General features: G+C 55.2%; 1 protein-coding gene across 4 annotated transcripts in view; it reads left to right on the top strand.

Annotated features, from left to right (window-relative positions):
- AGRN (agrin) overlaps nucleotides 1-27,218 on the top strand; it is a 125,183-nt gene that overhangs the window by 22,575 nt on the left and 75,390 nt on the right. For 2 of the 4 annotated variants that reach the window (XM_049807133.1, XM_049807123.1), the window contains exon 3: nucleotides 25,066-25,086. The exons of the other annotated variants lie outside the window; for them this stretch is intronic. In XM_049807133.1, coding sequence (XP_049663090.1) covers nucleotides 25,066-25,086 — 21 coding nt within the window. The remainder of the gene's footprint in view (nucleotides 1-25,065; nucleotides 25,087-27,218) is intronic. 4 annotated transcript variants of the gene reach the window in all.

Genomic DNA, 27,218 nt, shown 5'->3' with positions numbered 1-27,218 from the left:
ATGCACGTCCCTGGACCCTGGATGGCGATGGGTGACATAACCCTGGTAACCCTGGTGAGGGAGAGACCCCTTCTCCAGAGGTTGTCCTTCGTCTCTGTTGCCCTCGCCTTTGGTTAAGTCTTCATCCTGGGTGCTGAATTTCTGGGTTCCCACAAGCTTGGGAAGGGGAAGGGAAATCTCCGGTCACTCAGTCTGGCTTCTTGCCGCCGTGCCTGGGGACACCAAGTACACGGTGCCCTGTGCCTGCTGCTGCAAGCCAGGGCAGGAGGGAATCACGGGGCTGGAGTTGGGCTACCCGCTCTGCTGTGTCACTGGCAGGTCTCAGGTTTGGTGGCTCTGGGCACAAGGGTGCGTGGCAGGGAAAGGGAAGATCCGAACAGAGCTTGCCCACTGCAGGGGGCTTCCAGCCTCGCCTTTGAAGAGTAACACCCGGGTCACCTAAAAACTGAGCGTCCCTCCGGCCTCTGTGCACGCCTGTCGGCACGTCTCAACGGGATCGGGCAGCCCACAGCCCTTCCCCTGTGGGTGCTGGGGCCTCTTGGCTTTCACTAGGAAAGAAAGGTCAGTGTAAAGGGGTGTGATGCAGAGAGGTGTGTAGGAGGTGAATTTGCTCCTATTAAAGACTGGAGGGGTGGAGGAGCTAGGCAGCGGGCTCAAAAGGGGGCCACTGGTCCATGGAGACAAGTTAAACTAAGGAATTTGTTGCCAATGGATGGTGTAAGAGCCAGAAATATTAAGGGGCTGAAAAAGGATTAGGCAAAATCACGATGGGTGCGTCAATCAGTTATTTGGCAATCGTGTAAGTTAAGCCAGTTCTGGCTGAGGAAGCTCCGAAGAGCTAATTTCCACATCGTGGGATGGTATAGGCAAGCTTGCTCAGCCCTTGCATGGCTCTGGCACTCTTCCATTAAACATCTGCTATCAGCAGGATACGAACCAGAAGGATCATTGGTTCTGCCGCAGTGGCCTCTCTCATTCTGGTCTCTCCTCCAGCGTCGTCACCGTAAGGTTTGGAAGAAGAAGGTGAGCCGCAGCGTGGGAGCAGCGGGTCTCGCACTCTGCCTGCTCGCCGTCCTCGGCCGCGGTGGCGGGGGAATACAAAGCCAGGCTCTCCTATGGGATCTGCTGAAACTTCAGTCCCCCCAGTGCTCCCTCCTGGGGTGGCCTGGTGTGCCCCAGCCTGCGGGGAGGCTGCACGCCTGCCTGCGTGTGCATGCTTGGGTGCTCTCTTGTTCGCAGGGCGGGCGCATGGCTTCCTCGGCGCAAGGCTGGGCACGTCCTCGCGCTGCAAAAACTTGCCTGAGAAGCTGCCTCTCTCCTCAGTCCCCTCCTGGCCTGCTTTTCCGTCTATTGTGCCCATCCTCCCCCGTGTTGCTGGTCCGGGAGGCTGCAGGTTTTGGGGTGGGTGATCGCTTGGCCGTTTGGGCCACGGGTAGCGCTCCATCCTCGGCGTACTTCTCCCCGCTCTGCTCCACGCTGCGGGTCGGAAGAAAGGGGGATGCAGCAGCATCCCGGTGAGTCCTATTTGAGCCTGTGTCCCGGTTTGTGGTTGCAGCGCCCAGACGAGGGTGGCAATGCCGGCAGAACAGCTCCGCTCCGTTCCTGCCCCTGCGGGAACGGGGGGCAAGGCGAGGAGATGGGGTTGAATCTCTCTCTCCCATTGCAGTGCACAGAAGGGACAAATGTCCGTCATACTCGCTTGCCAGTGCCGAGCTGGAAGGGTCAGAGTGCTCTACAACCCTGCCGGAAAGATTTGGCTGGAGGACCCTTAAATGCGTAGGGAGTATACAGCTCTTTCTCCGGCCTTTTTTTCCCGTTTCCCTGCCCGAGACCGTTCTCCCTCACGGCATGCGTGCGCTCTGTTTGCGTAACCTGTTCTGGCATGTGCCCTGGTCAGGTGGATTATGTGCGGCAGAGCTCTGCCAGTCTGGAATGCCAGCTATGCATCCCCTGAGCGCCCCTGGATGCAGAGGCAGACGCTCCTTTTAACGATGCCAGTTGCTTCCAAGTAGCTTTCCTGCAGCACCGGTGCCTTTGGGAGAGAATTTGGGCAATGTCAGAGCTTGTCGAAGGATGTGAGAGGGGAATGCTAGGGAGGCAGCACCTCTGCCGAGCTGGGGAAGGTGCCCAGCTGAAGAGCAGCACTGGTGCAAAGCTGGGTCTGGTGGTTAGGGCGTGAGGCTGCTGGAAAGCAGTTGGCATCCCTGCCTTGCCAGGGGCTTCTTGTGTGAACTTGTTTGGGTGCTGCGAGGCTGGGAGCTATTTCTCTCCTTCCACGGGAGACGTGGGAGGCTGTGGGGTGGGGAGCTGCAAGCAAAGCTGGAGTTGCAGAGCGCCTGTGGAACACCGGCAAGGAAAGGCAACGTTGCCCTGGAACGGCTGGGAAAACTCAGGGCACGGTCCCTGCTAGGGAAGAATTGGGCTCTGCCTTCCGAGGCGGCTGCCGTTGGCTTAGCAGTTCACATCTGCGGAGTAGAAGCGTGATGTCCTGTGTGCACGTGCTTCCCGCAGAGTTCCCCTTCCCTCCCTCGTCGGCTGTTGTTCATGTAAAAAGGTTTTTAATCTCTTTATGGAGAGAACTGCTGGTTATTTTCCACTGACACCCAGGCGGGGACCGCGCCAGGCACAGCACTGCACTGTTCTGCGCAGGAAGCGGAGGGTGAAACTTCTAATCCTGTAGAAAAAGCAGTTTTCCATCTGAGGCAATGCGGAACTAGCCTGCAAATCCATGTTCTTTCAGTCCTGCCCCAGAGCAGCGGGTTCCTGACTCCTGCGTGGTACCAGGGGTGTAGTGGGCAGGAGGGAGCTAATTCCTGTGATGTTCTCATAGGCAGTGCAGTTATTCTTAGAGGGCTGGGCAAATCCTACAATATTATCAGGGTTCCTGCAGTCCTGTTGCCAGGGTTTGTCAGTAACCCCTAGGGACTGAGGCATATATTTAGCTCTCAGAACAAGCCCTGTTTTGCTTGGTGGAATAGTATGGCTGGAGATAGTTGCCTTGGAGGATGCTGAAGGAGTACCCTGTGCCTGTAGAGATACTTCTCACGAAAAGCAGAATTCTGCTGTACTTGCTCGGGTCTCCTGCTCGCAGCTCTGGCTCATCAGCTGGGGCTGCGCTCCACTGCTTGGACCAAATCTTTTGGGTTAGGTGGTTCAAGTGCTCACCTTCACCTCTGGACTGTGCTGTCACTCAAGGCAGAAGAATTGCAAGGTCCGTATCAGCTGGATATCTGAAGATGAACTCACTTGTTCCCAGACTTCTTTAGGGGCCCCTGTTGGTGCCCAAAAGCTGAACTTACGAGGTTATTCATAGGTGTTCAGCATGGCATGGGAGTGGAAAGCTGGGATGAGAGGGGTGCCAATAGCAGAGGTCCTGCTGTTTCTGGTAGCGGAGGCTTTTGTCCCTTCATAACGCTTGTGAGAACCGCTGCCTTATACTGAACAGGCGCTGCAAGGCTGAGCCCCCCGCTACGTCTCGCATGGCCAGACGCGATGCCAGGGGTCTCGGTGCTCCTTGGAGCAGTACTGCGTACCACTGGCGTGTAAGCTGTGAGCAGCCTTCTTTTGACAGGTGAACTAGGGCAGTGAACAGCAGACGCGTCGGGCAGAGGGATCTGCGCGCTTCCCGGGCAAACCCTGACGTTCGCGGTGATGGGCTGCACCAGCTCGTCCCTCTCTTGTGTCTCAGATGAACAGAGCCCCGGGCTCACCACGGCTGGGCTGGCAGTGGTTTGCACAAAGCTCCTTGCCACGTGACAGCCCTTCTTTCAGCTTTGTAAAAAAAAAAAAAAACCAACCTTCCTTTTCTGCCAGTTTTACATGTTTAAATTATTGCATAGATGTGGCAGAGGGCTCCGGTAGCAGCTTGGATAGTAGAGGTGGCACTGCCAGACTGCAAATGAGGCTTGTCGCTCATTATTCCTTTCTTCCCTCTCTGCTGCCTTAAGCTGGGCTTTAAAGCCCCATGTGCTGGGCTCATCTGTGTCCCTATTGAGCTCTGGGGCTCTTTTCAGGGGGAAGAGGATGGTGAGAGGAAGCGGGGAGGGGGTGGCCATGGGCTTGCTGGAGCTGGGAAGAAAAGCAGCTTTGTGAGGCTGCCCTGCCCCGTCAACCCAGAAAATGCCTGGCCGGAGCGTGGCGTTGATGCAAGCACCTTCCTCTCTTCGCTGTGCTGCCTGAGAGGGTGTCGTGATCTGGGTCTGCTGGGAGATGGAACCGAAGTTGTTAAGCTTCTCAATGCTCTGGCTAGAAAGATCGCTAAAGGCGGGGAAATGGCTACAGAAATAGGATGGAAACTCGCTTTCTGGGCTGGCCTGTCTGAATCAATAGTAGCAACTTGCACAGAGCATCTCGCCTGTCCACCCTGATACGGAGAACAGCCTTCTCCCTCTTCTGCTCAGAAGCTGCTCATCTACTTGAAGGCAGTTGATCGCCTCTCCCCTCCAGTGCTCTTCCTCTAGATTGAGCAGCCATGGGCTCTTTTGGTCTGTGCTAGTCTGTCATTGATTCTGATTTCCAGGACCAAAATCCATGCTAGCAATGGATTGCTACTGCTTTTCAGATTGCATTTTTCGGCCTGCTTACTTGTGCCTGATGCTTGTTGCGCTGACCCTGTGAACGAGGAGGTGGATAATCTCCAGCTTGCAGGTACCTGGCAAAGGCTTTTGCTCTCTGGGCAGGCTGAGGTAAGGGTTAGAACTGCTGAGCATGCGTGCAGGGAACAGCTTTGTTGGGATGGCTCTTCTTAGGGCTCTAACACAGGTTTTGGGCAGTCTGTACCACCCAGTTTGCGCTCTGCTGGTGTGATATCTGTAAAAGGCAGCGTGTGCTGGGAGTGGAAAACAGCTGCCATTTGGTTATTCCATGGACCGCATGCAGTCTGCCTTCCATGGAAATTAAATTCTTTCCCACTTTATCTGCCGGATATATCCTGTTGTGAAGTTTGTTTGGTGTTTTTATCTCCTGTAGTCCATCTTTGTTTTGGAGCCACTCAGTGGAACATCAAAGGCTGGATTTTCCCACCCACTTACTCGGGGAAGTACGCAGCTGGCTGAGCCTAGGGGCAGTGCTGCTTTATGGTATAGCGAGAGTCTCCATTGGAGCAAGTGCCCGCTTCGCTTCTACATGCACTGAGGGATGTTGAGCAATAACCCAGGCCAACCTTAAAGGTACTGACAGAGTCTCCTGGGCAAGCCTTCAAACCTGGGAATGTGAGAGAGAAGCTTCTGCCTCCAGAAGTGGCTCTAGTAAATAGAAAAAGAAAAAAAAAAAAGGATGTCTGAGTTTAGACCCCCTATCAAAAGGATGTGATCACTTTCTCAGGTCTTCCCTGAGAAATTCTTGGCCCCCAGATCAAATCGCATGTCCCGATGGCAGACTGCACGTGGACCCCAGTGGGGCAGAGAGGTGAGGGCTGCAGGTGCCTGGGCACCCCTCAGCATCTGAGGGCACTTTTTCCTGGGGAACGATCAGAGCAGGTTCCTCGGACCTGGGGCCGTGGGGGCTGGCACTGCCAAGCCTGGCAAGGGCCACTCGCTGGAGAGCCCGTGCGTGGCAGGATCCTGCTGCTTATGGCTTCTGAGGGACCACCTGGATTACGAGGGATGGATGGCAAGACGCAAGAGGGTCTTACGGACCCAGGGTGGTCCGTCACCCCAGCTGTAGGCAGCAGCTTTCCCATTGCTGGAGAGAAGATGGGACTCTGGACCGAGCTGCTTGGAGTCGGGATGCTCTGGGGTGGTGAATGGTGGCTGGCAGATGGGCTGACAGGCTTGGATCCCTGCCTCGCCTCACCTCACCTCCGGGGAGACATTCTTCTTGGATCTGCTCATCAAGCTCCGTGCTGGCTGTGGTTCACCTGCCACCTCCTCGGTCTTTTTCCCGGGGAAAGCGATGAGATGTGCTCGCTATGGCAGCCCAGGCTCAAGCTATGCAGCTGCATTCGTGGCGTTTTCCCTCATTTTGCTTCCCTGCTGCGCGTTGGCTGCCCGTGGCAGGATGCTGCCGCAGGCAGGGATCGGTGGGGCCGTGCCGCGTTTCGAGGGACTCTTAGCTGCAGTCCTCTGTCTGAGCTGGGGAACGAACCAAAAAGCCTTTCCAGCTAGCTAATGCTGATACTGCTATTGTTATAAGGCTGTGACTCCAGCTAAAAACCAAACACCCTGCTACTAATGGCTTCCTCGCAGAAGCCTGGAAGGGTGCTCCGTAGGAGCCGGCTGGCTGATGTGGCGCAGGGTAAACATGTACTTCCCAATCTCACACCGCGTGTTTTTTCTTTTCAGATGAACTTGTTTTTTTCTCTCCCCAAGCGTGCTGAATTCTCATCCCCCGGGAGAGGAGCTGTCTTGCTTCCTTATCCTTCCCTGCAGGGTCCTGCCACGAGTTCTGATCTTGCTGGGGCTTTGACAGCTCCCTGGTTTGCAGGGTGTTTCTCTCCTTGGCAGGGCAGTTCCCAGGCCAGCTCATGTTCCAGGCTTTATTTGCTAACAAACTGCAGGAGTTATTTCTGAGCTGCCTCGGTGGGATGAAGGGTGTAGCCATACATCTTGAGCTAGCCTGTTATTTTAAAGCTGCCATTCCTTTTGCCGCTGTCCTGGGCACCCTTGAAGAGGTGGTGTGCTGCACACAAGCCCAGGTACCTGCTCTGCTTTCCTTGGGGTAACACCTTAATTGCTCAGCAAAAGGGAGAGAAAGAGCAGCTTTCTTGGTGCTTGGTTGTGCTGCAGCGCTCGTTACTGTGCTTGCGCATCCGCCGTAGCCCTGTACAGCAAGCTCTCAAGTGTTCTTTGGGGCAAAGCGCTTGGAGTCTGTCTGTTTTCAGCAGGGTTTCACAGCAGCGTGGGCAAATTGAGTTGGACAGAACACGACCCTTCCATTTGTGGGCGAAAGTGAAGCTGGTAGATAGAAATAGCTCAGGGATTTGTTAGTGGATGAAGCTTTGGTTGCCTGGGAGCATCTCTGCTTTGGATTCAGGCTGGGGGGGCATATCTGCCAAATTCCTCCTAAACTCTGCCTTCGTCCCAAGCTTCCTACCGACACCAGCTGATCTACTTCATGCTCTTCTGGCTCATGAGAACCCTTGCCTGCTGAGCTCAGAGCTGCTGGCTGGAACCCAGTTCCCAGGCACTGAAGCAGGAGGGAATCTGAAGAAACCCAGGCTGGAATTGTTTTTCGAGACTGATAATTTCTCCCAGACAGCTCTCCGTTAGACTCCTAGCCAGCTGGACTTGCACTTTCTTTGCCCAAGGGAGTCTTTTCTAGATGTGGATGTGCAGCCCGGCTCCCTTGAGGCTGCGAGTGATGCTTTCAGCAACGTCCCATCCTGCTGCAGCTCTGCTTGTGGCATCTGGATTGAAATGCCACGGAGCCAGAAAGGAGCGGGGCAGGGCTGGTGGGAGAAGCTGGCTGTGACTGGAGGGTGCGTGGATGGCGATGTGTAGCCTTACAAAAGCTGGAAGCATCCTCTGCTCAGGGGTACAGTTCTGGGAACAGCCTTGCCAGTGGGAGTATAGGGTGTGCGGTGTTGCCTTCTGCATTAAGTGTAGCTGCTCTGAACTCATCTCAACTTGTCATCACGCCCACCCATGCGCTACTGTCATGCGGAGTCCAGTGCAGGAACTGCAGGTCCATCTGGATTTAGCCCTTCTTCCCCACATACTCGTTTTCCACGGAGCGTTGCCTTTGTGCTTCAGGCTAGGCTTTTACAACTCGGCCTACAGGAGAGCAGCCAGAAGAGCGGAGGAAACAAAAGGAAAGAGATGCTTTAAGATGGCAGCCGGACCATTCCTGCTGGTGCAGGCTTGTGGGCAAGCTGCCTCTGAAGGCAGGAGGTTGTGTTCACGTTCCCCAGCCTCCTGCCTTCCTATCCAGAGGGATGGTGGCTCTACCTGTGTCATCTTGTGTCACCTTGGCGAGCGTGCTGGCGTTCTCTCGCTCCCGCAGAGCCTGGCCCTGCTCTCTGGGAGCATCACGCTTGGCAGGGGCGGCTGGTGGTGGTACTGGGAGCGCTGGGCTCTCGGGTGCCCAAAGGGAGCTGCCTGTTCTCGGCTGCGTGTGCTGTTATGGTGTCTTTGCAGAAAGAGGAGTGTGTGATTAAATGCTTTCTTCCTCCCCCAAGTGAGGATGTGGGACATCCCACCCCTCTCCGCCCAGCTGAAGCGTGGGAACCCTTTGGAGAAGTGCTGCCCCCGGAAATCGGTGTGTGTCCCCCCCCCCCGAGCGGGTCGGTGTCTTTCTGCCAGAGGATGAAGAAGGGAAACAGCAGTGTGGACCGGAGCCCCTGCCCTGTGAACCGGGACAGCGAGCCTCCAGCCCCTAGGGACCCTCTGGCCATCGCATCTGTCGCAATTTAGAGAAAATACTGCTCTGGGGCTTCTGTTTCCCTAGCGGAGTCCGGTGGCTGGCTCCTTCACACATATTCCGTGCCTTTTGCTCTGCTTTCCAGCGGGGGCTTTTCCTCCCCCGCCGCAGAGGTCTGGTCTCTGACCCTCTGGACGCAGATTTACGAGGACTGGGCTGCAGAGGACGAGTGGCTTTCTGCGCTGCCCTGGGTTAGGCTGTCTATGCAGAGGGGTCCCGGGGGTGCGCATCCAGCCGCTTCTGGGCGAGCGAGGCAGTGGTTCCCATCCTAGGGAAGGAGAGGGAGGACACCAAGGGGTTAGGCTACTGGGGCTTTTATGCAGGAGACCCCACTTGCCTCTCGGAAGGGGAGGTTTGGGAGCTCCCCGCTGGGAGCATGCACTGGGGGAGGAGGAAGGATGCTGCCATGGCTGCGGAAGGGCACTGGGGATGCGCACAGCATTAGTGGGACGTTCACCGTTTCTGCAGGAGGATACCTTGCTGAGGGACCTCAGTCGGACCGGCACGGTGGGAGCTTTGCGCAGGGAATGCCGGCTTTGTCAGAGGAAGTTTCTGTTCCTCCTCCTGGCCACCCTGCCCTGTGGCTTCTGTGTTGTATTAAGTGGGGCATAACGGGACTTAAGTGAGGTGGGATTCCGGAGCTTTGCTCCCTGCTCTGCCAGATGGGCTGGCCTCTGTCCGGCACCTCGCTCCCAGGACGGTCGTGGTTCGCGAAAAACGTACGGCCCAGAGTCCTTGGCAGAAGCGGCTTCGCCGCGCCTGGCCGGCGTGCAGCTCGTGACGGCATGTGCCCGTCTCTCCGTGCGTCACTGCCTTATAGCACGGGACGTGAGATAGCGTTACATCTGAACGTATATGCACGTACCCTTCGTGTCTCCAGCAGTTGGTGGGGCTGGGAATCTGCGCTGCCATGTCTCCTAAGTACAACCCGCGCTGCCACGCTCCTCCTAAGCGACAGCCGGTCCTCTACCAGCGTGACGGCGCGTATATGAGGATAGAGTTGAAAGGAGCTGGCACTTGCTTGAAGCCTGCCTCAGATTAAAGGCTTTTCCTTCACAGTAAATCTTGCATGTCTTACATCTTAATGTGTTACATTCTTTGCCCCGGAGCGGGGCTGGAAACCGGCCACTGTAACGCTGACCTGTTACGGGAATCGCGCCTGTGTACGATGTGGGAGATCTGGGTGTCGTGCTGGATGCTGGTCCCAACTGGGGTGGGAACCAGTTGGCCTCGCGATGGGGGAGCCTTGGTCAACGGGACGGGCAAAGTCACAGCTCGGGCTGTGGAAGCTGCGTGGTGAGGCTGCGGCGTCTGCGTGGCACTTAATGCCCGTAGGGGACAGATAATTGGCTCTGCCGGTTCATTTCAACTGCGTCTTAACTTGTATGCGTGTTTTGGGGCGTTGGGTGGTTGTTTCAAACTAATCCTAGCGCTAGCTCTGCATCTGTAGCTAATGGCAGTTTAACACCAGTTAACAGCCTTGCAGTTCAGACAGATGGTCTGACTACGCTACGGGGGTGTCAAAATACAGGAATAATTGTTTACAGGCAGAAAACTGCCTACGTGGGAATCAACACCCCAAATTTATCGGCATTTGTTCAGAAGGAGCCCGTGGCCTCAATCAATAAAGGATGCGTGCAGCCGGCTCCCTCTCCCAGAGCAGGGGCTGTCGGAACAGCTTAAAGACGGGAGAACCGTGGGGCTGGAGAAGGGAGAGCTGTGACCTGGCCAGGCTGGCGGGCGCCGTCCTCCGGCTCCCAAGCACCGTTCTCCTGGAAAACAACCGCTTAGAGGGCGAGATGCTTTACGGTGGCACGACGGAGCGGGACCCCCCGCTTCTGCGTATTGTGGGGACGGTCGCGGGCCAGGCAGCAGGTGAAGAGCGAGAGAGGTGGCTGCAGGAGCGTGGTCTCTCCTGCCCTGCCTTGGCGGAGAGTAGCAGGGCACATTCCTCTGCCCTGACTTCAAAGGTTGTTGCTGCATATACAGAGCCCAGCAGCCTTGGCAACCCTTGCCGGCTAGAGCGTTGGCAGCAGCTGTTTGCTGCTGTTCCCCAGCTCTGCTGGGTTCTCGCTGCCCTTTTGGCCTTACCGCTTTGGGAGAGATGCCCGCTCCCTCGCTACGGGAGCCAGGGTATGTGCTGTGGGTATGTGACTCTGCTTTCCCCAACCTGCTGCTCCCAAATCCCTTCCAGGCGGTTTATGTTGGCGTCTTTTCTACCTGCTCTCTGTCCTGTCCGCCGTGCTGAGCTTAGGGGAATTTCGGAGTGCCTCTAACCCGCGTTTCAGTCTCGGCAACCCTTTTGGAGGGGTATCTCCTCATTCGCCGAGGAGGGAAGCTGCAAGAATGACACCCTCAGCTTAGGTCCTTATGTTAAAATAGAGCGAGATCGACCCGCTCCCAAGGGTGTTCCCACTGGGAGGATGGGACGTGGCCCCTGATCTAGAGCACCTTTACGCCACACCATAGTCCCATGGGGACACGCTGCATCTTTATGGGAGGAGCGGACAAATAGGTGGTCACCTGAAAGAGATAGCAAGGGGACTTATCAAGGTTCGTAATTACTTTATCAGGGCTGGGGCAGGATCAGCAAGCGCAAGCCTGAGTCCTCTTCCATTGTCACTCCTCTGTGCAGTTGACAAAATTGTGTTTGTTCCTGTTGCTTTATATGCCAGCACTGCGTACCATATTGCGTGTCGACAGCAAGCTGCTCCCTTCAATCCGGAGCAAACCTTTCTCGTGCCTCCTGTTTGCATCCTTAGGTCGCCTCAGGCGAGTCCCTGATGTCCCGAGGTTTCTCCCCGGATTTAAGCAGAGCAATATCCCTGTGTCTCCAGGGGAGGGTGAGAGAGAGCGAGCTGGGTTGTCCGGAGTGCTGGTGGAGGTGTTGGGGCTTTTTCCAGCCCTGGCTCCTTGCCCAGCGTTTTCTGAGCCATCCAGGTGACTTCAGCTGCATAACCCTGTCCCTGTGCTGGGAGCATTGCTGCAGCCCAATTAGGAGATTAAAATCTGCTGTTAGGAAATGAGGCTGATGCAGTGTGGGCCAGCGGTAGTTTCTTGCTTTCAGCTCCTCCAGCTGATTGTGGCTCGCTGCCTCCCTCAAGTCTCCTGAGCTTTGTCCACCTGATCGCAGCCCTCCGAGGGGACTGCAGAATAAGACTCTTGTAATAGTTGTGCGTTTTCCCCCACGGAGCGTTTCAGGTATATCCATTGCAGCAGAGGGGAAAAGGGGTCTGACTGTATTGTATGGAACAGACGTTATGGGGAGGTTGTAGAGAAAAGGTGATAATGGAATTGCCAGCAACAGCCTTTGGAGGTCCTGCTAGCCTTTGCCGCGTAAGCTAGGTGTCTGGTGCGTGCGATAAAGCAAGACAGATGGACCTGGGACCTCTAGGGCAAGAGAGTCTGCTTACTTGCTCGCCTCTGTCTCTTTTTCTCTCCGCCAAGATCCCATGTAATACCCTGGCTGCCGCGCTGCAGAGCGCATGCCTTCGGCACAGAGAGGTCTGAGGCTTTGTGGAAATCTAGTGTGAGGGGTGTTGCCAGAAGAGAAAGAAACTTGGTCGCCGTTTTCTTCCTCCTCATCCTCGCTGTGTGTGCAACCTTCAACTACTCTGTGTCCTGGGCTGTACCCTTGGCAGTACCCCTCCATCCTGGCAGGGCTCCTGGTAGATGCCGCTTGGATGTTTCTTTGGCAGATGGGTCCTTTTCCCTTAAGGTGTGTCACCCATTTCATACTTCGCTCACCAACGTTACCCAGCTGTGCTTCTCACCACCGTGCCCCTTCCCTGCCACCGAGTACATTCTTTGTGTGGGTTTTAGCGGGCACCTCCTTCCTTGTCTGGTTGGCTCAAGCACTGCTCGGGCATGTCCCCTTCCTGGGGAAAGGCAAGTGCTCTTTTGCCACTTATTCTGTCTCCTTTTCCCTTAATTGGGTTAACTTTTGTTGCAGCACATGGAAAAGGAGGTGCAGGGAGGACTCGGGGTGCTCCACAGCTTTGTTCTGTAGGGACCAGGCTTGTCAGTAGCGTGGCAGGAACCGGGGACTCTGCTGTCCTCTGTGCCACTGATAAGGCTTATCTGCTTTCTGCTGTTGTCCCTGCAGATCTACAGGGCTCAGGGTTTCTCCCTTGCTTTTATCCAGGCTGTTCTTCATGGGGCTTTGATCTGCACCGTTTCTCTGGTTTGGTGAGGGGTGATGCTTTGCAGGGCTGCTCGGGGAGGGGGGGGCTGCAGGCTTCTGGGGGTGAGCCAGAGTGGGGTGAGGAGTCGGACACAGGGGCTGGCTGAGCACAGTGACTCCTTCCTCGCCCTGACTCTGGCAAGCTTTTCTCCACGGCCAGTGGAACCAGCCTGTGCTGCCCAGGGAGGAGCGGGGCAGAGCGGTTCTGCTTGGCAAGTCTTGGGGGCAGAGTTTACTCTGGTCTGACCGACTGTTTTTGCTCTTTGGTTTTTTTTTTTGCATGTGCTGTCCTCTCCTACGTGGATTCTGGATTATTCATTACTAGGTAAGAACAGCATTTATCTCCTTTCTTGGACTGAAAGTGGGGCAGGGAGGCTGGGACGCATTTGGTCTTGACACACAAGGACGCCTTGTGTGATGGGAACTTACAGCTTCAAGGGAGCGGAGTATGTGTGCGTGGGAGGCTGATTACTTGGATCAGGCTGTTCCTGGGCAGTCGCTAGCCCAGCCAGCGGCGAGCACGTGTGGGTGCCTGGACGGCTTCTCAGCGTGGAGGGGGCTATCTTACGCGGGTGGCAAGGGTGAGCAGAGCCCACAGGGAGAGGGGGGGCAGAAAGAGCACGTCCCGTTTGCCCACTGCCACAAAAGACACTGCCTCTGCCCCTTTCTTCTTGTTGTTAGAGGCGTGGGAATAAACTTTCCATTTTGCAGAAGCAGGATGGGCTGTGCCTCAGTATCAACTGCTTGGTTAGGCATCAGTGGCTGGGAAGGGATCAGGAAGATGGAGATAAGGGTACCCGGAATGCTTTAAACTGGGGGCGGTCTTTCTCCTGTGTCTCTGTACCAGCAGCCACAGTTGGTAGTGATGCTTTCCATCCCAGGAAAGGTGACAGGTCTGGCTTCTCTCGATGCTCCCACGTTCCCACTGCATGACTGGGACCCACAGCAGACACCCCTTGTAGATGGATTGAACCTTTCTTCTCTGTTCGGTTTTAAATCTTCTATTAAAAAATAAAAATAAATAAAAATCTTGGCCTTCTCGGCTTCCTGCTAGGACCCTTAATGCTGTGTGATCGCAGAAAAGAGCCCAGCTTGTCTTCCTGGCCCTCCTGCGGGCCAAAGTGATGCAGAGTCTTTTGAGTTCTGCAGAAGTTCTGCAGGAGAGCATGTTAGGGGCAGGCAAGAGGAGATGCTGAGAGTCGCAGGACTCCAAAGCAGAAGGGAGCTAGTGCTGTCGGATCCTGTCAGGCTTTTGCTTTGTACCACCGGCAGTAAGTTGACTTAGAGAAGTAGGGGGGAGGCAGTTTTTAATGAAGCTTATTTTGTTTTTTTCCTGGTTTTACCCCTAAGGCTCTGGAGTGGGCAGCTACAAGTCCTTCACTGAACCTCACTGCCAGCTCTGCTGGCCTCTGTTGTTGGCCCAAAACCCGTTTGCTTGGAGTGACTGGCTGCCGCTTCTCTAATCCTGCTTTTACCTGGCTGTGGGTTTTGTGCCATGCTGTCTTCCAGCCTGTTTCCTTTTGGGCTAATGATCCCTTACAATAGGCCTGTTTGCTCACAGCATTTTGCAGCTAGAGACTGTTCTGCATCCTGGCATCTGTCTCTTGGATTTTGCTGTAGCCTCAAGAACATAGCGTACCTGGAAAGGACTATAAATCTCTCATGGCTTGCTACTCCTGGTCCAGAAGATCTCATGGTAGTGGGAGATGTCCTGTGGGTGTTCTCCTCCCAAATGCTTGTGTGCTAGACCTGGCCTGTCTCGGTGGATCAGGGAGGAGATGCCCTGGGAACCAGAGCACTCCATCCTCACCTCGTGGTTCTGTCTTTTGCCTGGTCTCCTGAGCCTGGACTCATGCCGTAGCCCTCGGCCTTGGCACTAATCGCCGGGCACAACAGCTGTAGTTTGGTCCTCGTTACGTCCTCTTGGAAGAGGGAACGTGCTAGCCCTGCTGTGAGAACAGAGCCCTGAGGGCGAAGGCAGGCTCTGCCCTGGCTCTCCTTGCAGCTGGAAGGGCAGTTGTTTTCCCTGTAAGGGTTACACGAGAATGAGCTTGTGGAGAAATGAACGCTCAGTGCTGGTATTACTGCTGGGAGCTTTTCGGAGCATCTGTCTGTTCTGAAGTGCCAGCTTGTTCCTTTACCAAGAGGAGAAAAGGGTCAGCTTATGCTTAAAAAGAAAGTGTGAGGTTAATGGTCAGTGCAAGTGCAACATTCTCACTCCCTGATAACTGCCCTTCTGGAAACAAAACCCACGCGGATTTGACTTCGGTAAAGATCAATAGGCTTTATAGAGGCTGTTCAAAATCTTCGGGGTCAGTTGGTCAAGTGGGGTAAATTGGGAGAGCTTTGCCAAAGGTTATAACACTTAATTGGTAACAGTGCCCCCAGTCTGGTGCTGTGATTTAATAGGAAACCTGACCCTCTCCGTGCAGCCGCTGGAGCCCAGCTGTGCTGGGAGAGCAGTGGCCTGGGAACGGCTGGCAGCTGCCGAGGGTGCTGCTAAACAGCTCTCGCAGAAAAGCCCAATAGGGTTTGATAGCCTTGGCAGCATTTTAAGAGCACTAACGCCAGCTCTGGCCTGTAATTTTTTTCCGGTCTCTGCTGTTTTCCTCGTGTGCGTGGGGTTATCTGATGGCTCAACCGAGGGCCAGCCCTCCTGCATTGCAGATGCTCTGGGGAAGCACGTTTTGGCCTTTTAAAGACAACGTGGAGTCTTGCAATTTAAAATACTGATTTCTAAAAAATTTTTGCCATTAGTCTTGGGTTTCCTGGGCTAGGGTCGCTCTCTTCGGGAGAAACTTAATTGGATGTGGCAGTTCGCTGTTAGGAAGGAGCCGGGCAGCTGTGGGCTGAGACGGACCGGGAGTGAGCCAAGCCCTTCGCTGTCGCTCCGGGAACGGGGTGCTTGCCGGGTGCAGGACCCCCAAATCCCCCTCTTTCCCACGGCCTTACCAAGCCGTGCTCCCCTGCCTGCTGCTCCGGGGGCCACCTTTTTGCTCGGGTGCTCCCACAGTGCTGCGGTCACGTCTTCTTGCCGGAACCGCGGCTTCTCGGAGCGCGGCACGTTGAGAAGGACCTTGGCCACCGGCATCAGGCATCCTGGAAGGGACCGTGGTAGTAGTGCTGTCCTTGAGGCATATGTCTACCTACTGCTCTCTGCTAGAGGCTGGCTTACGCCGGAGGGTTTATGTGGATCCCTCCTACTGGGAGATGCAAGACTTTGTTCATCTACAAAGTGCTGTGCCCATCGGTGAAGATGCGAAGCGAAGCAGAAATAGCTGGGGAGGGAAGACGCCGCTTAACTAGTGTGAGGAAGGGGTCAAGGGAGCTGCTTTCCTGGCTCGGTGCAGGAGCCTGTTATCGTGCTGTGCTCCTGCGGTGGGCTGCTGGGATGGGAGGAGTGGTGGGGAAATGGTGGAGCTTAAATGGGTTGAAGGAGGTAGGGTAAATGCAGGCTTTGTGCCGGAATCAGGTGGGAGTGGGATTAGTAGGCTGAGGATGGGGAGTAGTGAAGGATGTTATTTCAGGGTCTGCATTAAACAATTAAAAGGGAATTTTCTTTAGCCAGAGAGAACGGAGTTAAATGCTGTGAACGGAGGCAGCTGCTTGTGCTGTCTGCCCTACATGGGACTCTGGCAGTGACAATTCTCCAAAGGGAAAGGGAATGAATTTTAATGAAACCTTGAAAGACTTTAAATTTTCATGTTAACGTCAATTATTCAGGACAGTCGAAAAGCAACCTTAAAGCTTCATAAAAAGAGAGGAAAAGAAGAGGCCAGTTTGATTTTTTTTTTTTCATCTTTTTTTTTTTAGATTAATTGATTTGCATTTTGTTCCACTGCAGCGAAACATGGGCATTTTAAAGACACTGGTGTTGGTTATTGCTTCTGACAGCAGTGCTGAGGAGGTAGGATATTAGGAAATGAGTTATGTACTGCCTGGGGCACGGTAGAGGTACCAAAAGAGCCCAGTGGGGCAAAAGACTGTTGTCAAGGACACGGGGGCAGTATCCATACTGGGCAGCTAATGGGATTGCAGGCTGACTGCTGCACTTGCTGCTCAGCCCAGAAAATTGCCTGCGTGGGAAGGACCCCGTGTGCTTTTAGCCTCACCGGTTCCCTGCGACGCTTCTTTTAGCGTGTGGACTGGATGTCCCTGGCTGGAGGCAGGGGATGCAGTCCTGGCCCGAGAAATGCATTCCCACTTTCTGACCTAGGAAGGGACGGTATGAGCCAAGGCACGGCTTGTACCGAGCGTGATGCTTGCCCGTGGCTCTGTCCCGGTTTGGGCCTGGGTCCTTCCACAAAGGGCGGCAGCCAAGCGGGGGTACCTGTGCTGTCGTGGGCTTTCCAACCCCACTGAGGCTGAGCATCCATCCCAGCAGCTGAGGCTGAGCCCCTGGAAGCGGCCAGGATGGCGAAGAGGACAAGCTTGTGGTTCCATCGCCTCCCGGCCAGGGTGCAAAAATATCGGAGCCGTGTTCAGGCTCTCGGCTGGGTCTGGTCTGCCAGGGCTTAGGTCCCACTAAGACATCCGTAGGTCCTGCAGGATGGAACCTTCTGCCTCTCCAGGGATTTCTAGAGGGAGCAAAAAGCACCTCTCGTTACCCAGCCCCGCGGTACAGGCGTTCAGAGTGCCACGCTGCGGAGGAGGAGATTCCCCCGGGGACCGCACGCTCAGGCTCGGCGGCAACGAGCGTGAAGAAACGACCGGCAAAACGCAGGGCTCTGCCTGCCTCCTGAGCCTGCTCCCCGCCGCGGGGTGGACGGAGCTGTCGGTCGTGCTCAGGAGAGTCCTGCTGACACGCAGCTTGCTTTTGGCGTGGGGTCTGCGCCCGTGCTCTGCCGTGACCCCGTCTCTCGTTTCAGATGGCCCCGGCGGTTGAGAGCATCCTCAATTCCCACCGATTTCGGCAGCCTGACGCGCTGCAGCCTTGGCTCTCTCGGCTCGTGGAGGGGGGATGCTGCGCATCTGCCCGTGCCCATGGGCCTCGCTTGCGCTGGTTGCACCGCTCGCTTCTTCGAACAAGGCGCTCGCTTCTTCTCTTGGTCCTGTGGTCTTTCTCATTCCCCTCTCACTAAAGCCCAGGGCATCTGTCTGCATTTCTTTTTCGGATCCCCAGCAGGCTGATGCCTTGCCTCCCTTTGAGGGTGCCCCACTGGTGCAGAGGGGCTCCGTAGCACAAACACATCTTTTATTCCCTGCTGCTGAGAGCTGCCAGGCCTGGCTCTCTTCCCAGAAAGCAGTGCTAGTTTAGAACATAAGCAGCTATTGTCTTAGCCCTGGAGACTGCGATCTGAGCTCTGCTCGCATTGCGGGGGGAGAGGGGATGCAGCATGTTAAAGGGACTTGAGAAAGGAGCCCAAGGAATACGGGAGATTTGCAGGCTCTCAATTATGCTCTTCTCACCAAAAATAATGCGGGTGCCTACTCCTCCTCTGACATTCGAGTCGCTCTTCCACCCTGTCCATGGGGGCGGCTGTTACAGTTAGTTTATGTCTAGCAAAGACTGGGTTCTTTGTCTTGCGCAGGCTGGAGAAGGAAATGGGGGGGGGGGGGGGGAAGAGAGGTCCCTTCTCCTCCTGGGAGTGTACCCCAGCTGGGACTGGGGTCCCTCATGCTACCCCGGTTGTAGGGATCGGCATTTGGGACAGGGAAATCGCTTAAGGCACGGACTCGCCCATCTCTAGCAAGTTGACAAAGCGGGCAGCAGGGAACACCCTGTCCCATTCAGCTTTGTACCCCCATCGCTTCTTCCCCTCGCTGAGGGATGCGTGGGGAGGTGATTCTACTGGGAGCTTGGAGCACGAGGTGCTGCTTCCCAAGGTTTTCTGTCTCGGGATAATAAACCACGGGTCCCTGAAGCAGGGATTGTGGGTCTGTGTGCCAGCTCAGCCTCCCTGGGAGGGGATGAGAGCGGCTGGGTGTGCTGGCTGCTTAACTGCTGTCTGCTTCCCTCTGTGTTTCTGAGGTATGATCAAAGCTAGTGCTGTGTGGGGTGCAGGAAGGCGGAATTATGAAGATGGTCGGCTATAAATCAGAGATTCTGCCTGCGCTTTTATTTGAAGAAGTCAAAATTCAGCCCAAGAACAAAGGGATGATTTAGTCAAATGACTAGGTGGTAAATTGTCACCTGGCGTGGGAAACTTGTGCAGCACGGAGAAAATAATGGCTCTTGATGCCACAGGGACTCAGAGGGGCTGAGGGCTGAGCAGAGGGGGGTCTCGGGTCTCCTGCGGTCCCTGAGGCGGCTCATGGCTATCCTGGCTTGTTTTGGGTCTCCCTGTTCTGGGGAACAGAAACAGCTCTGCGATTCTGCGCAAGGACCTGATTGACCTGTTCTGAATCGTGTCTTTGGCTTTGATTTGTTCTGGGTTCAGCCCTGTAATCCAAGGAAAGTCACTCCACAGGTAAAATTACAAGCAGGGATGGTTGGCTAAGGGAAGCCTAGAGTCCCTGCCAGATCCTCTAATCAGCCTTGAGTTGCAGGGAAGGAGAAGAGTTCCTGGAGTGTCTTGTGCCTGTTTTCCCCCTTATGAAAGCAGGGAGGGTGCAAGGGAGCTAATCACGGGGCTATTTCACGAATCATTTGGCCGTGATGAGCCACGCTCCAGAAAGAGGGTTTGAGATGCTGAGTTTTTTCAGCTTAATCTGCTGGAGTGGTGATCCTCTGCCACTCAGCGGGCTGATGCCTGCAGCCAGCCCAGTCTGAGTAAACTTTCTCTGGCTTCAATAAAAATGTTAGTGTAGTAGAGACTCTGCCCTGTGGGTTTTTTCCTCCCCCCCACCAGTGCATCCTGGTACCCAACCCACGGCAGCTTCTTAAAAGTGTGTTTGGTGGTGGCACAGAGGGGAAACCTCAAATCCTTGCAAAGCAATTACTGCTAATGAGACACTTCCTACACATCTGGTTTCAATTCTGGCTGTGTTTTGGGGACTGTTCCTCAGAGCTTGGGAATGGAGGAAGGTGGGAAAATCCCTGCCTCCTCTTCTCCCTTCAGCAGCACCCTTCTCCCAAGGTGGCAGGTGGGCTGCTCATTAGCTCCCATCTTGCTTGCCAAACCTAAACAATTAACACGCAAAATTGCACCTCTCCAGGGAGGTTGAAATTCTTCGGCAGCAGCAATTATTGGATGCTGATCGCATGCCAATTGATTGATACGTTTTTGAGAGCAAGTGTAATGCGCTTAATTAGTGTGTAATTTACAAGAGCAGGGACGGCTGGATGCCCCGGACTTAAGAAAATTCCTGAATTAAGCGCCAACTGCAAGGAAAACGCAGGCATTTTCTTTTTTTTAGCGTGCCATCGCTTGGGTTTCATTTCTTTGCGTAGGGATTGAATTGTCAAATTGATGGAAACTGTTTCTGGCTATTCTGGCTTGCTCCAGCTCCTCGTTCTCCGTCACCGGCCGCGGAAGGTGCTGCAGATCTTGCCCATTCCTGCAGGGCTGAGCTGTCAGCCTGCCCGACGGCTGGCTCCCTCCCAGCACCGCTCTGCCCGTTGCGGCTGGGAGGTGGGTGCCCGAGTACCCCCGGCTTTCGGTGGGACTTTGGCACCCAGGCCCCCGGCTCTTCCAGAGATCCCACGCTGGCCTTAGGCGGATTAGGTAAACCCGAGCCGCAGGGCTTCATCTTTAGTTTCTGACCGTTCAGATCGGGTTTTTTGTTTGAATGCAGATTTGCGTGGATCCCGGGCCCCTTGGCTGCTGGTTTTGGCAGCAAGTGCCTTGTTATCTCAGTGCAGAATGTGGCCTTGGAGCAGGATGCAGAGAAACAGTAGGGAGGGTCACGGAGAGAGGGATTTCAGGAAGTCTGTGTTGCTTTTGTGCACCGAGCAGCGGGAAGGTGGCGTGGGAACCCTTGGCTGGTTTCCTTGGGAATGAGACAGTCCAACCTGGATCTGACTGGCAGGCTTATCGGCGACGTTAGTGCGAGGGCAAAGAAAACACTGTGCCGTTGGGGTTCTGGGATCCATCAGGAATCCCTCTTGGCCCCTCGGAGCCCATCTCTTCTGGCTCTGCAGGCGGTCCAGCTTTTTCCCATGGGTGCAGTGTCATCTGACTGAGCGGGGGGTGCAGGCGAACAATATCCACCCCCCAGTGCCCTCCACTGGTTCCCGCTTCGAAGGAAGGCTTGCGGAGGAAAGCCCTTGCCCTGCCTAGAGCCCGTGTTCGGTTAGCAGTTGTCTTTCTGCAAGACCATCTTACGGGACCTCTTCTTCAGGTTGGGATCTCCAGGCAGGGTTTTCCCAGAGGATAGCTTGCCTCGGTGAGTTCTTCTGACCCGAGCAGCAGGGAAATGGGCTGGGGTATGCGTTGGTCAAGTGTCTCGGGAACTGAGCTGTCAGGCAGGAGATAGTTCTGGCCTCGCAACGGCTGTGTCGGGCGACTTGTCCAAGTTGCATGTGGTTTCTCAGAAGTACCACTTTTCATGACGTAACGGCTCAGCCCCTGGCAGGAGTAAGTCAAAAAGTATGTACTGGGTGCTCCGGAAGGGTAGGTCTGCTTTGTTCCAGCCATGGCTGCATGCCTGGCCCGCACTCCCCAGGCATGGCACAAGCACCAGTTTCCTCTTCTGCATTGCTTCTCTGCAAAGCTCCGGTGTATTTCCCCGCTCCGAGTGTGTTTCTGTCCAGGAAAACTTTCCACAGTCAAGTGCCTGACCTTGGAACAGAGCCTCCCTCTCTCCTTTCTTTTTTGTTTTATTTAATATATAGTAAAATAAACTTTTTTCCCCTTCTTGATGTTAACAGCTGCTTCATTGAGCCATAGCGCGACGAAGGGAAAAATCAAAGCCCAGTGAAATTTGCTGGAGTTGAAAGGCAGGTCAGGCTCTGGGGTTACTCATCTCAATTGCGCTTTTGTTCTAAAAACGAGAGGGAGAACGTGTGTACCCTGCCGGAGCGGCGTGATCTCCCGAACCTTAGGAAGAAGGAGCAGGAGCCGCAGGATGGAAGCTCGGCAGGTCAGCGTGTGTGGGAAGGTGCCGGGGTGTCCGGGACACCATCCGGAGATGTTGGCGCTGGAGCAGCACTGCGTGGGTGGGTGGCTGTTGTTGCTGTGCAGAAGAGCGGTCCGGGCTGCTTTTGGCTCCGAGACCTCCGTGAGTCACAGGCGACTTTTGACTCCACGGGGTCAAGCGGTCAGTCTTGCTGTGGCAACGCCAGCCTGAGTGGGTCCGTCTCAAGTCCCTTAACCCTTCTGGGATTCTGTTCCTTACCCATAAACTAGAGCTAGCAGCACTCATGGGGGACACCGACCTTTTTTTTTTCACCCAGCCCTCATCCCATGTGCTCTTCCCCGCTGTTCTGCAGCCCAAGCAGCCAGGTGGGATTTGGGCCCGGAGCAGCACTCTTGTCTCTCATCCTGGTGCTAAAAAGCTGCAATTCCCATTTCCTGAGGGCTGCAGCACTGAAGTTGGCAGCTCTGCGGGGGTCTTGGCCAGGCAACTTCATCTTCTCTTTGTCGCCATCTCGCTCCTTCTGGTTTTCCCCTGACTCTGAAAAGCAGCTGCTGTTCCAGTCCCAGTGAACATCAGGTTTTGGCATCTGCATATGAAAGCTTCAGTTGCTATCGAGCGGCGGGCAGGCAGTGACACTTCATTACCCAGCACAAAGCCCCAGCTGGACCCGAGGGTCTCCCCACCCCAGTTGGACCTACCTGCAGGGGTACCTTAAAGAAAAGGTGCTGCTTTGGGAATGCACGTGAGAAACGAGCTTTTGCTCGATCTCTGCCCTGTGTGTGCTATAGACCTCTGCCACTGCCTTTCTCACGCAGTGGCCTTGGGCATGGCACTCGACCTGCGCGCGTTGGGCATCGTGGTCTGGGCTGCCTCGCAGGGCTGCGGCAGAGGGATGCTCTGCCCTGCCAGCGAGTCGGGGGGGATCCCTGAGGTGCCAGCGGCTGAGGGACCCCCCCCCCCGCCTGCTCCAAAGCAGTTGGGTGAGAAGTGCTGCGTGCGCAGTAAATGATGCATGACCGAGCATTGTGCGGCGGCCGCTGCCAGGGAGCTGCTGGCTTTCTGCCACGGTGCCTGAGGTGACCGGGCTGAGCTGGGTGAGCTGCCTTACGCCCACACGGCAAAGGCAGGGCACCCGAGACTTCCCCTGCTCGATGGGAATGGCCCCCAAAATACGCAACACCTAATGACTGCCCGCGCTCTGTCCTCCGCAGCGACTGCCAGTCTCCCACGCTGGCATTCGCATCCTTTCCTTTGGCGCGGGTTTGTGATCGAGTTGAATCCCCTGAAATCAAAGGACGAAAGGTTGTGACAGAGACGGCGCAATCCACGTAATTTTAATATCGAGGCATCGGAGCAAAGGAAGGGAGGGAGTGCTGCAGTCCTGCAGCCAGACGCTAATATTTCATCTGCACCAGAGCTGGCCACAGGGTCTTGGCTTTCATTTCTGTTTTTCTTCCTCTTTTTATAAATTAAAATCCCAAAATAACTGCGCTGCTCTGGGATATTTTTAAGCTGTTTTTCCCCTCTCCCTTTCTTCCCTCCGTCTCCCAACAGGTTATAGCTGAGAGGGCTCCCGGTTGCCAATGGAGAAGGCTGCACGTCACTTCCTTGGCATGGGGCCGTCTCCAGCCCTCAATGCTCACTTTGTTTTTCCCCTAATAGTCACAGTGAGCTGTCAGGACTCTTCACAGTGTCACATCACCCACGTCCCACAGCCCATTGTGGGAGATGCTGCTAACGTGGCATCCAAAGCATGGGGGAAGCCTCAGCACCCCTCAGCCTGGGTACCAGGGCAGCGGGTGAGGCTCTCTGTTCCAGCTGCATCCTTATCTTCCTCCTCTTCCATTTCCTCTGCTGCGTGGCCCAGCATGCTCCCTTTCCCCGGGAAGTCGCCCACCTCCGTCCCTTGCATCCCGCCCGTCTGGCCGTGCTTCCCCTGGGGCTCCGTGTCTGTCCTTTTTCAGCAGCCCTTGAGAGTCCAGCCTGAGAAAAGCACACGAGAAGCACTGTGGACTCCAAGCTCCAACCTGCTCTTAACTATCTAGTAGCTACTGTGTGGTCCTGTGAGGAGGCAGAGTGGTCCGGGTGGAATAGAAAAGAGGGGTTGAGTTGCATTTCACACTAGGAGATGCCCATGTCCTGGTGGGACAAGGGCCTGGCTGTGAGAACAGCTCTTATTTCCATAGGCATCTAGAATGAATACTATAACGGTTACAGGACTTCTATACTGCCATAGATTACTTGCAGATAAATAGGCTGTGCTCAATAACGACTGTTAAAATGCTCAGCTGTTTAACTGTTATCCTTCTCTTTCATCGTGTGGGTCGGGGACCTTGTTTCATCTTGTGCTCTGGTTTCCTAGACTTCAAAAGTAGTTCCAGCCCAGGTGATGCATTGGGATAGGAGGTATCGAGCTGCGATGGTAAAGGATGTGCCCCCTTGAGTTGAATGGGAAACATCTGATCCGTGGGAGCCTGTATTGGGAAGCTGGCATGGCTGCAGATAACTCCAGGCTTAGCTCCTGAACATTTCCAAATTGTGAGTTTGGTTTCAGAAAATCATCTGTTGACAAGGCAACCCACGAAGTTTCACAGTTAATGCATGTTGGCTTCCAAGTCTTGGCTGCACTTGTTACGTTCTCCAGGACCTCCCTTAGCCATCCTTGTAAGGAAAGAGTGCAGGCTTCTCCGTGGATCAAATCAACTGTGGTATCTAACCCAGCATGCTTGTGTTGTCTGGCTGATAGTCAGCAGTGAGTGCTGAGATGTTCCCGATGGGGTTTTTGTTGTCGTTTGCACCTATTTAGTGTTCTGGTTCTGGGGCTCTCTGTTTCTCCCTTGTTTTGCTGTGCGTGATTTAGGCTGTTGCAGTGTGCAATATCATCGGTAACATCAGGATCCTGCTCTTTTCTGGCTACCTGCAGATTTGGGACCCCATCGTGCCATGAAAACACGTTTAAATCGATGGGCTTAGAAGGTGGGGATGGAAACAAACTCAGAGGGGACAAGCGATGTTCATGAAAATGAGGGTTACGGCTGGAAGAATTGGGGTTTTACTGGGGAAACCGCCAGCGTGTTCCTGTGTTGGAAGCGAAGGTGGCAGTGGCAGTCCTGGTCGTGCTGCCCTCTCCGCACCCGGTCCTTCGCAGCCACCAGCGCCCAGTCCTGGGCCACGCGTGGGCCCCCAGAGGCACGGCTTGGTGGCCGGGCTATCTCTCGGTGCCAAAACCACCCATGTCTGCTACACGTGAGCTGTTGGTTTTCTCCTGCTTCCTCTGTGTGAGATGTAGGATTGCTGGGCCAGGGATAAGGAATTCCTCCCCGGGACGCAGGTGCCAGTAACCTGGCCACGATCTTCTGGGGTGGTTTGGGAGCTAGTGGCCGATGCTGCCTGGAAAGGGCTGGAAGAACTGGATGGAAGCTGCCCCAGGTGGTGTCGATAGCGGAGCTTTGGAGGAGGGGGCTTGGGGGAGGGTAGGAAAACTTTGGGTTAGCTGTCTGTTTTCTTGTTTCTAACTGTTTTGTTCTCTCCTTTTTTTCCTTCCCCTCCCCTGCTTTCTAAAGAACATAGGAAGCTTCTTGCTGGTAAGTGGTGGTGCGTCATGCAAAAAAATACCATTTTTTCCATCCACCATCAGACTCGTTGGCTAGTCCGTGTCATTCTTTCATCCACCCGGGATGTGCTGGAGCAATAGAAACCTTCTGGAGGTGGGTACAGGCACACCCGTCCGCACAGCCTCTTGGCTGCAGAGTGTGCGCTCACCTCAAAGGGAGCTATTGCTTTTAGATCACAGTTTGAAGAACTGCTTTCCCCTCTGCCTCCACGTCGCCCGGCCCGACATTGTTGCCTGGGCTCGATTGGATTCCTACCGTCCTTGCACGAAGCGAGCGAGAGCTGCCGCGGTACCAAGCCTCTGGAGCGCTGTGGGTGCGAAACTGTGATCTAAGGATATTTCTCACCTAGTGCTTGCCTCATATCCAACTCCATCCTCAGCCTCTCACCTTCACCAGCTTCCTGGGGAGGGTGGGGGAGAGCACTATCCCAGTTCATACTGGAGGTACGACGGACGGGCTCGCCCCTTGACCTGGCCTCGGGGTTTTGCGGTGCGGGCGGCGCTTGATGTAATTAATGAAGGAGGGCAGAGCGATGCTGCCAGCAGGTCGAGGGCAGAGGCTGTGCGTGCCCTCCGTCCTGACTTGAGCTGTGAAGCTGCACGTGTGGGGCAAACATGCCACAGACAATTCTTCTGGGCAGCTTTCTAGCAAAAGCAAGTGGAGGGTGGTCATGGGCCAAAGCCCCTAAAGTGTTCCTGTCCCTGGTCCTTTGGTCCCCTCACCTCAGCTGCCCCATACCATGTCAGCAGCGGCTCATCTCACCCCCAGCTGTCATCCACATGGACGTTTGGTTTTTTTTAAATGGTGAATCCCAGTCATTAAAACAAACCATGTGCGTGCCCTGGCTGATGAGAGCAGCCCTTAGCGGGCAAGGGAAGGGTGTGCGGTGTACATGGCTGCAGGCTGGCTGGGTGCCCGCTTCCCTGTGATCCCCGGTGCTGGGAATCCTGGCATGCCGGGAGCCTCGTGGCCAGCTCCTTTTGTTTGGTGGCTGTGGATACAGAGCGTATGTAAGGAAGGCGTTTGGCGTGCGGTTGGGGCTGGCAGTTCATCTCACGCCCTGCCCCTGCGTGCACAAACCTTCACACGCATCGACTGGCTCGGGTTGGAGGATGGGGCAAGCGCGATGCCTCCCTGTGCCGCTGACCCTCTCCGGCATGCCCCGGCAGCCGCCCTGCCGTGGCAAAAAGTCCCAGGTCTGTGTTTGCCACGGACGGGCAGGGGTGCAGAGGTATTAAAACGCTTCTCTGCACCAGCTTTGACTTTGGAGCTGCTCCTCTGCCCCACGCTCTGCTCATCTTGAGACCTTTAGGTTTGCTGCTGACCCGCAGCCGTAGCTGGATGAGGGGCTGGATTTTTGGTGCGATGCGGGGTGGGACGGAGCTGTGGCCGCTCAGCTAGCCTTGGTCTGGGCGTTGCGGCTGGCTGTGTCAAACCCCACTGAACCGAGGAAAAGGGACTGGATCAGCTGTGGCTGGTGAGCTGTTTAAAGCTATCGCTGCTGTATTTCCTCCCTGGTTTGTGCCCCTCATTATGTATAATATATAGACTATACCGTGCAGCTCGGGAGGGGTAGGCTAAGGGTTTGCTTGGAAACGTTCCCCTGCTGCAAAGGCGCTGGAGAGGGACCAGAGGGACATAAAAGTTTTATTGAAAGCCACATACTCTTGGCCTGGACCCTGGTCCAGGAGCAAGGAGAGAAGCTATCTAAGCCGACAGCATCCCCTGCCGGCTCAAGCTTCCCTCATCTCTTGGCCTTGAGATGCATAAACCGAGTCTTGCACGTTTCCTAGCAGGAGAGTGTTTTGCTCTCCTCCTGGGTGCTGCCGGCAGCCCCGCCGACTGGATGCTGTTCACTGCTTGCAACACCGGCACAAACGTTTTACTTTCAGCTGGGGGTGGCTGACAGCGCGATATAGCTGGATGCCACCTGCTTTCGGCTCTCCCAGACTGGAGGTGGGCAGGAGAAAAAAGCTCTGGGTTCCCGGGGCTGCCCATTCCCCCCCTTGTCGTGTCCCCATCCAACGTGTAAGCCTCTCCGCAGTGCCTGCAAGTGGTCTCCGAGCAGGACCGTAGTCGGTCAGAGGAGAGGGTGTCCCTTC

The sequence above is a fragment of the Accipiter gentilis genome, chromosome 1 (genome assembly GCF_929443795.1).
Source record: "Accipiter gentilis chromosome 1, bAccGen1.1, whole genome shotgun sequence".
Classification (NCBI taxonomy): Eukaryota; Metazoa; Chordata; class Aves; order Accipitriformes; family Accipitridae; genus Astur; species Astur gentilis.
The sequence above is the reverse complement of the archived record's forward strand: the minus strand, read 5'-3'. Positions and strand labels throughout refer to the sequence as shown.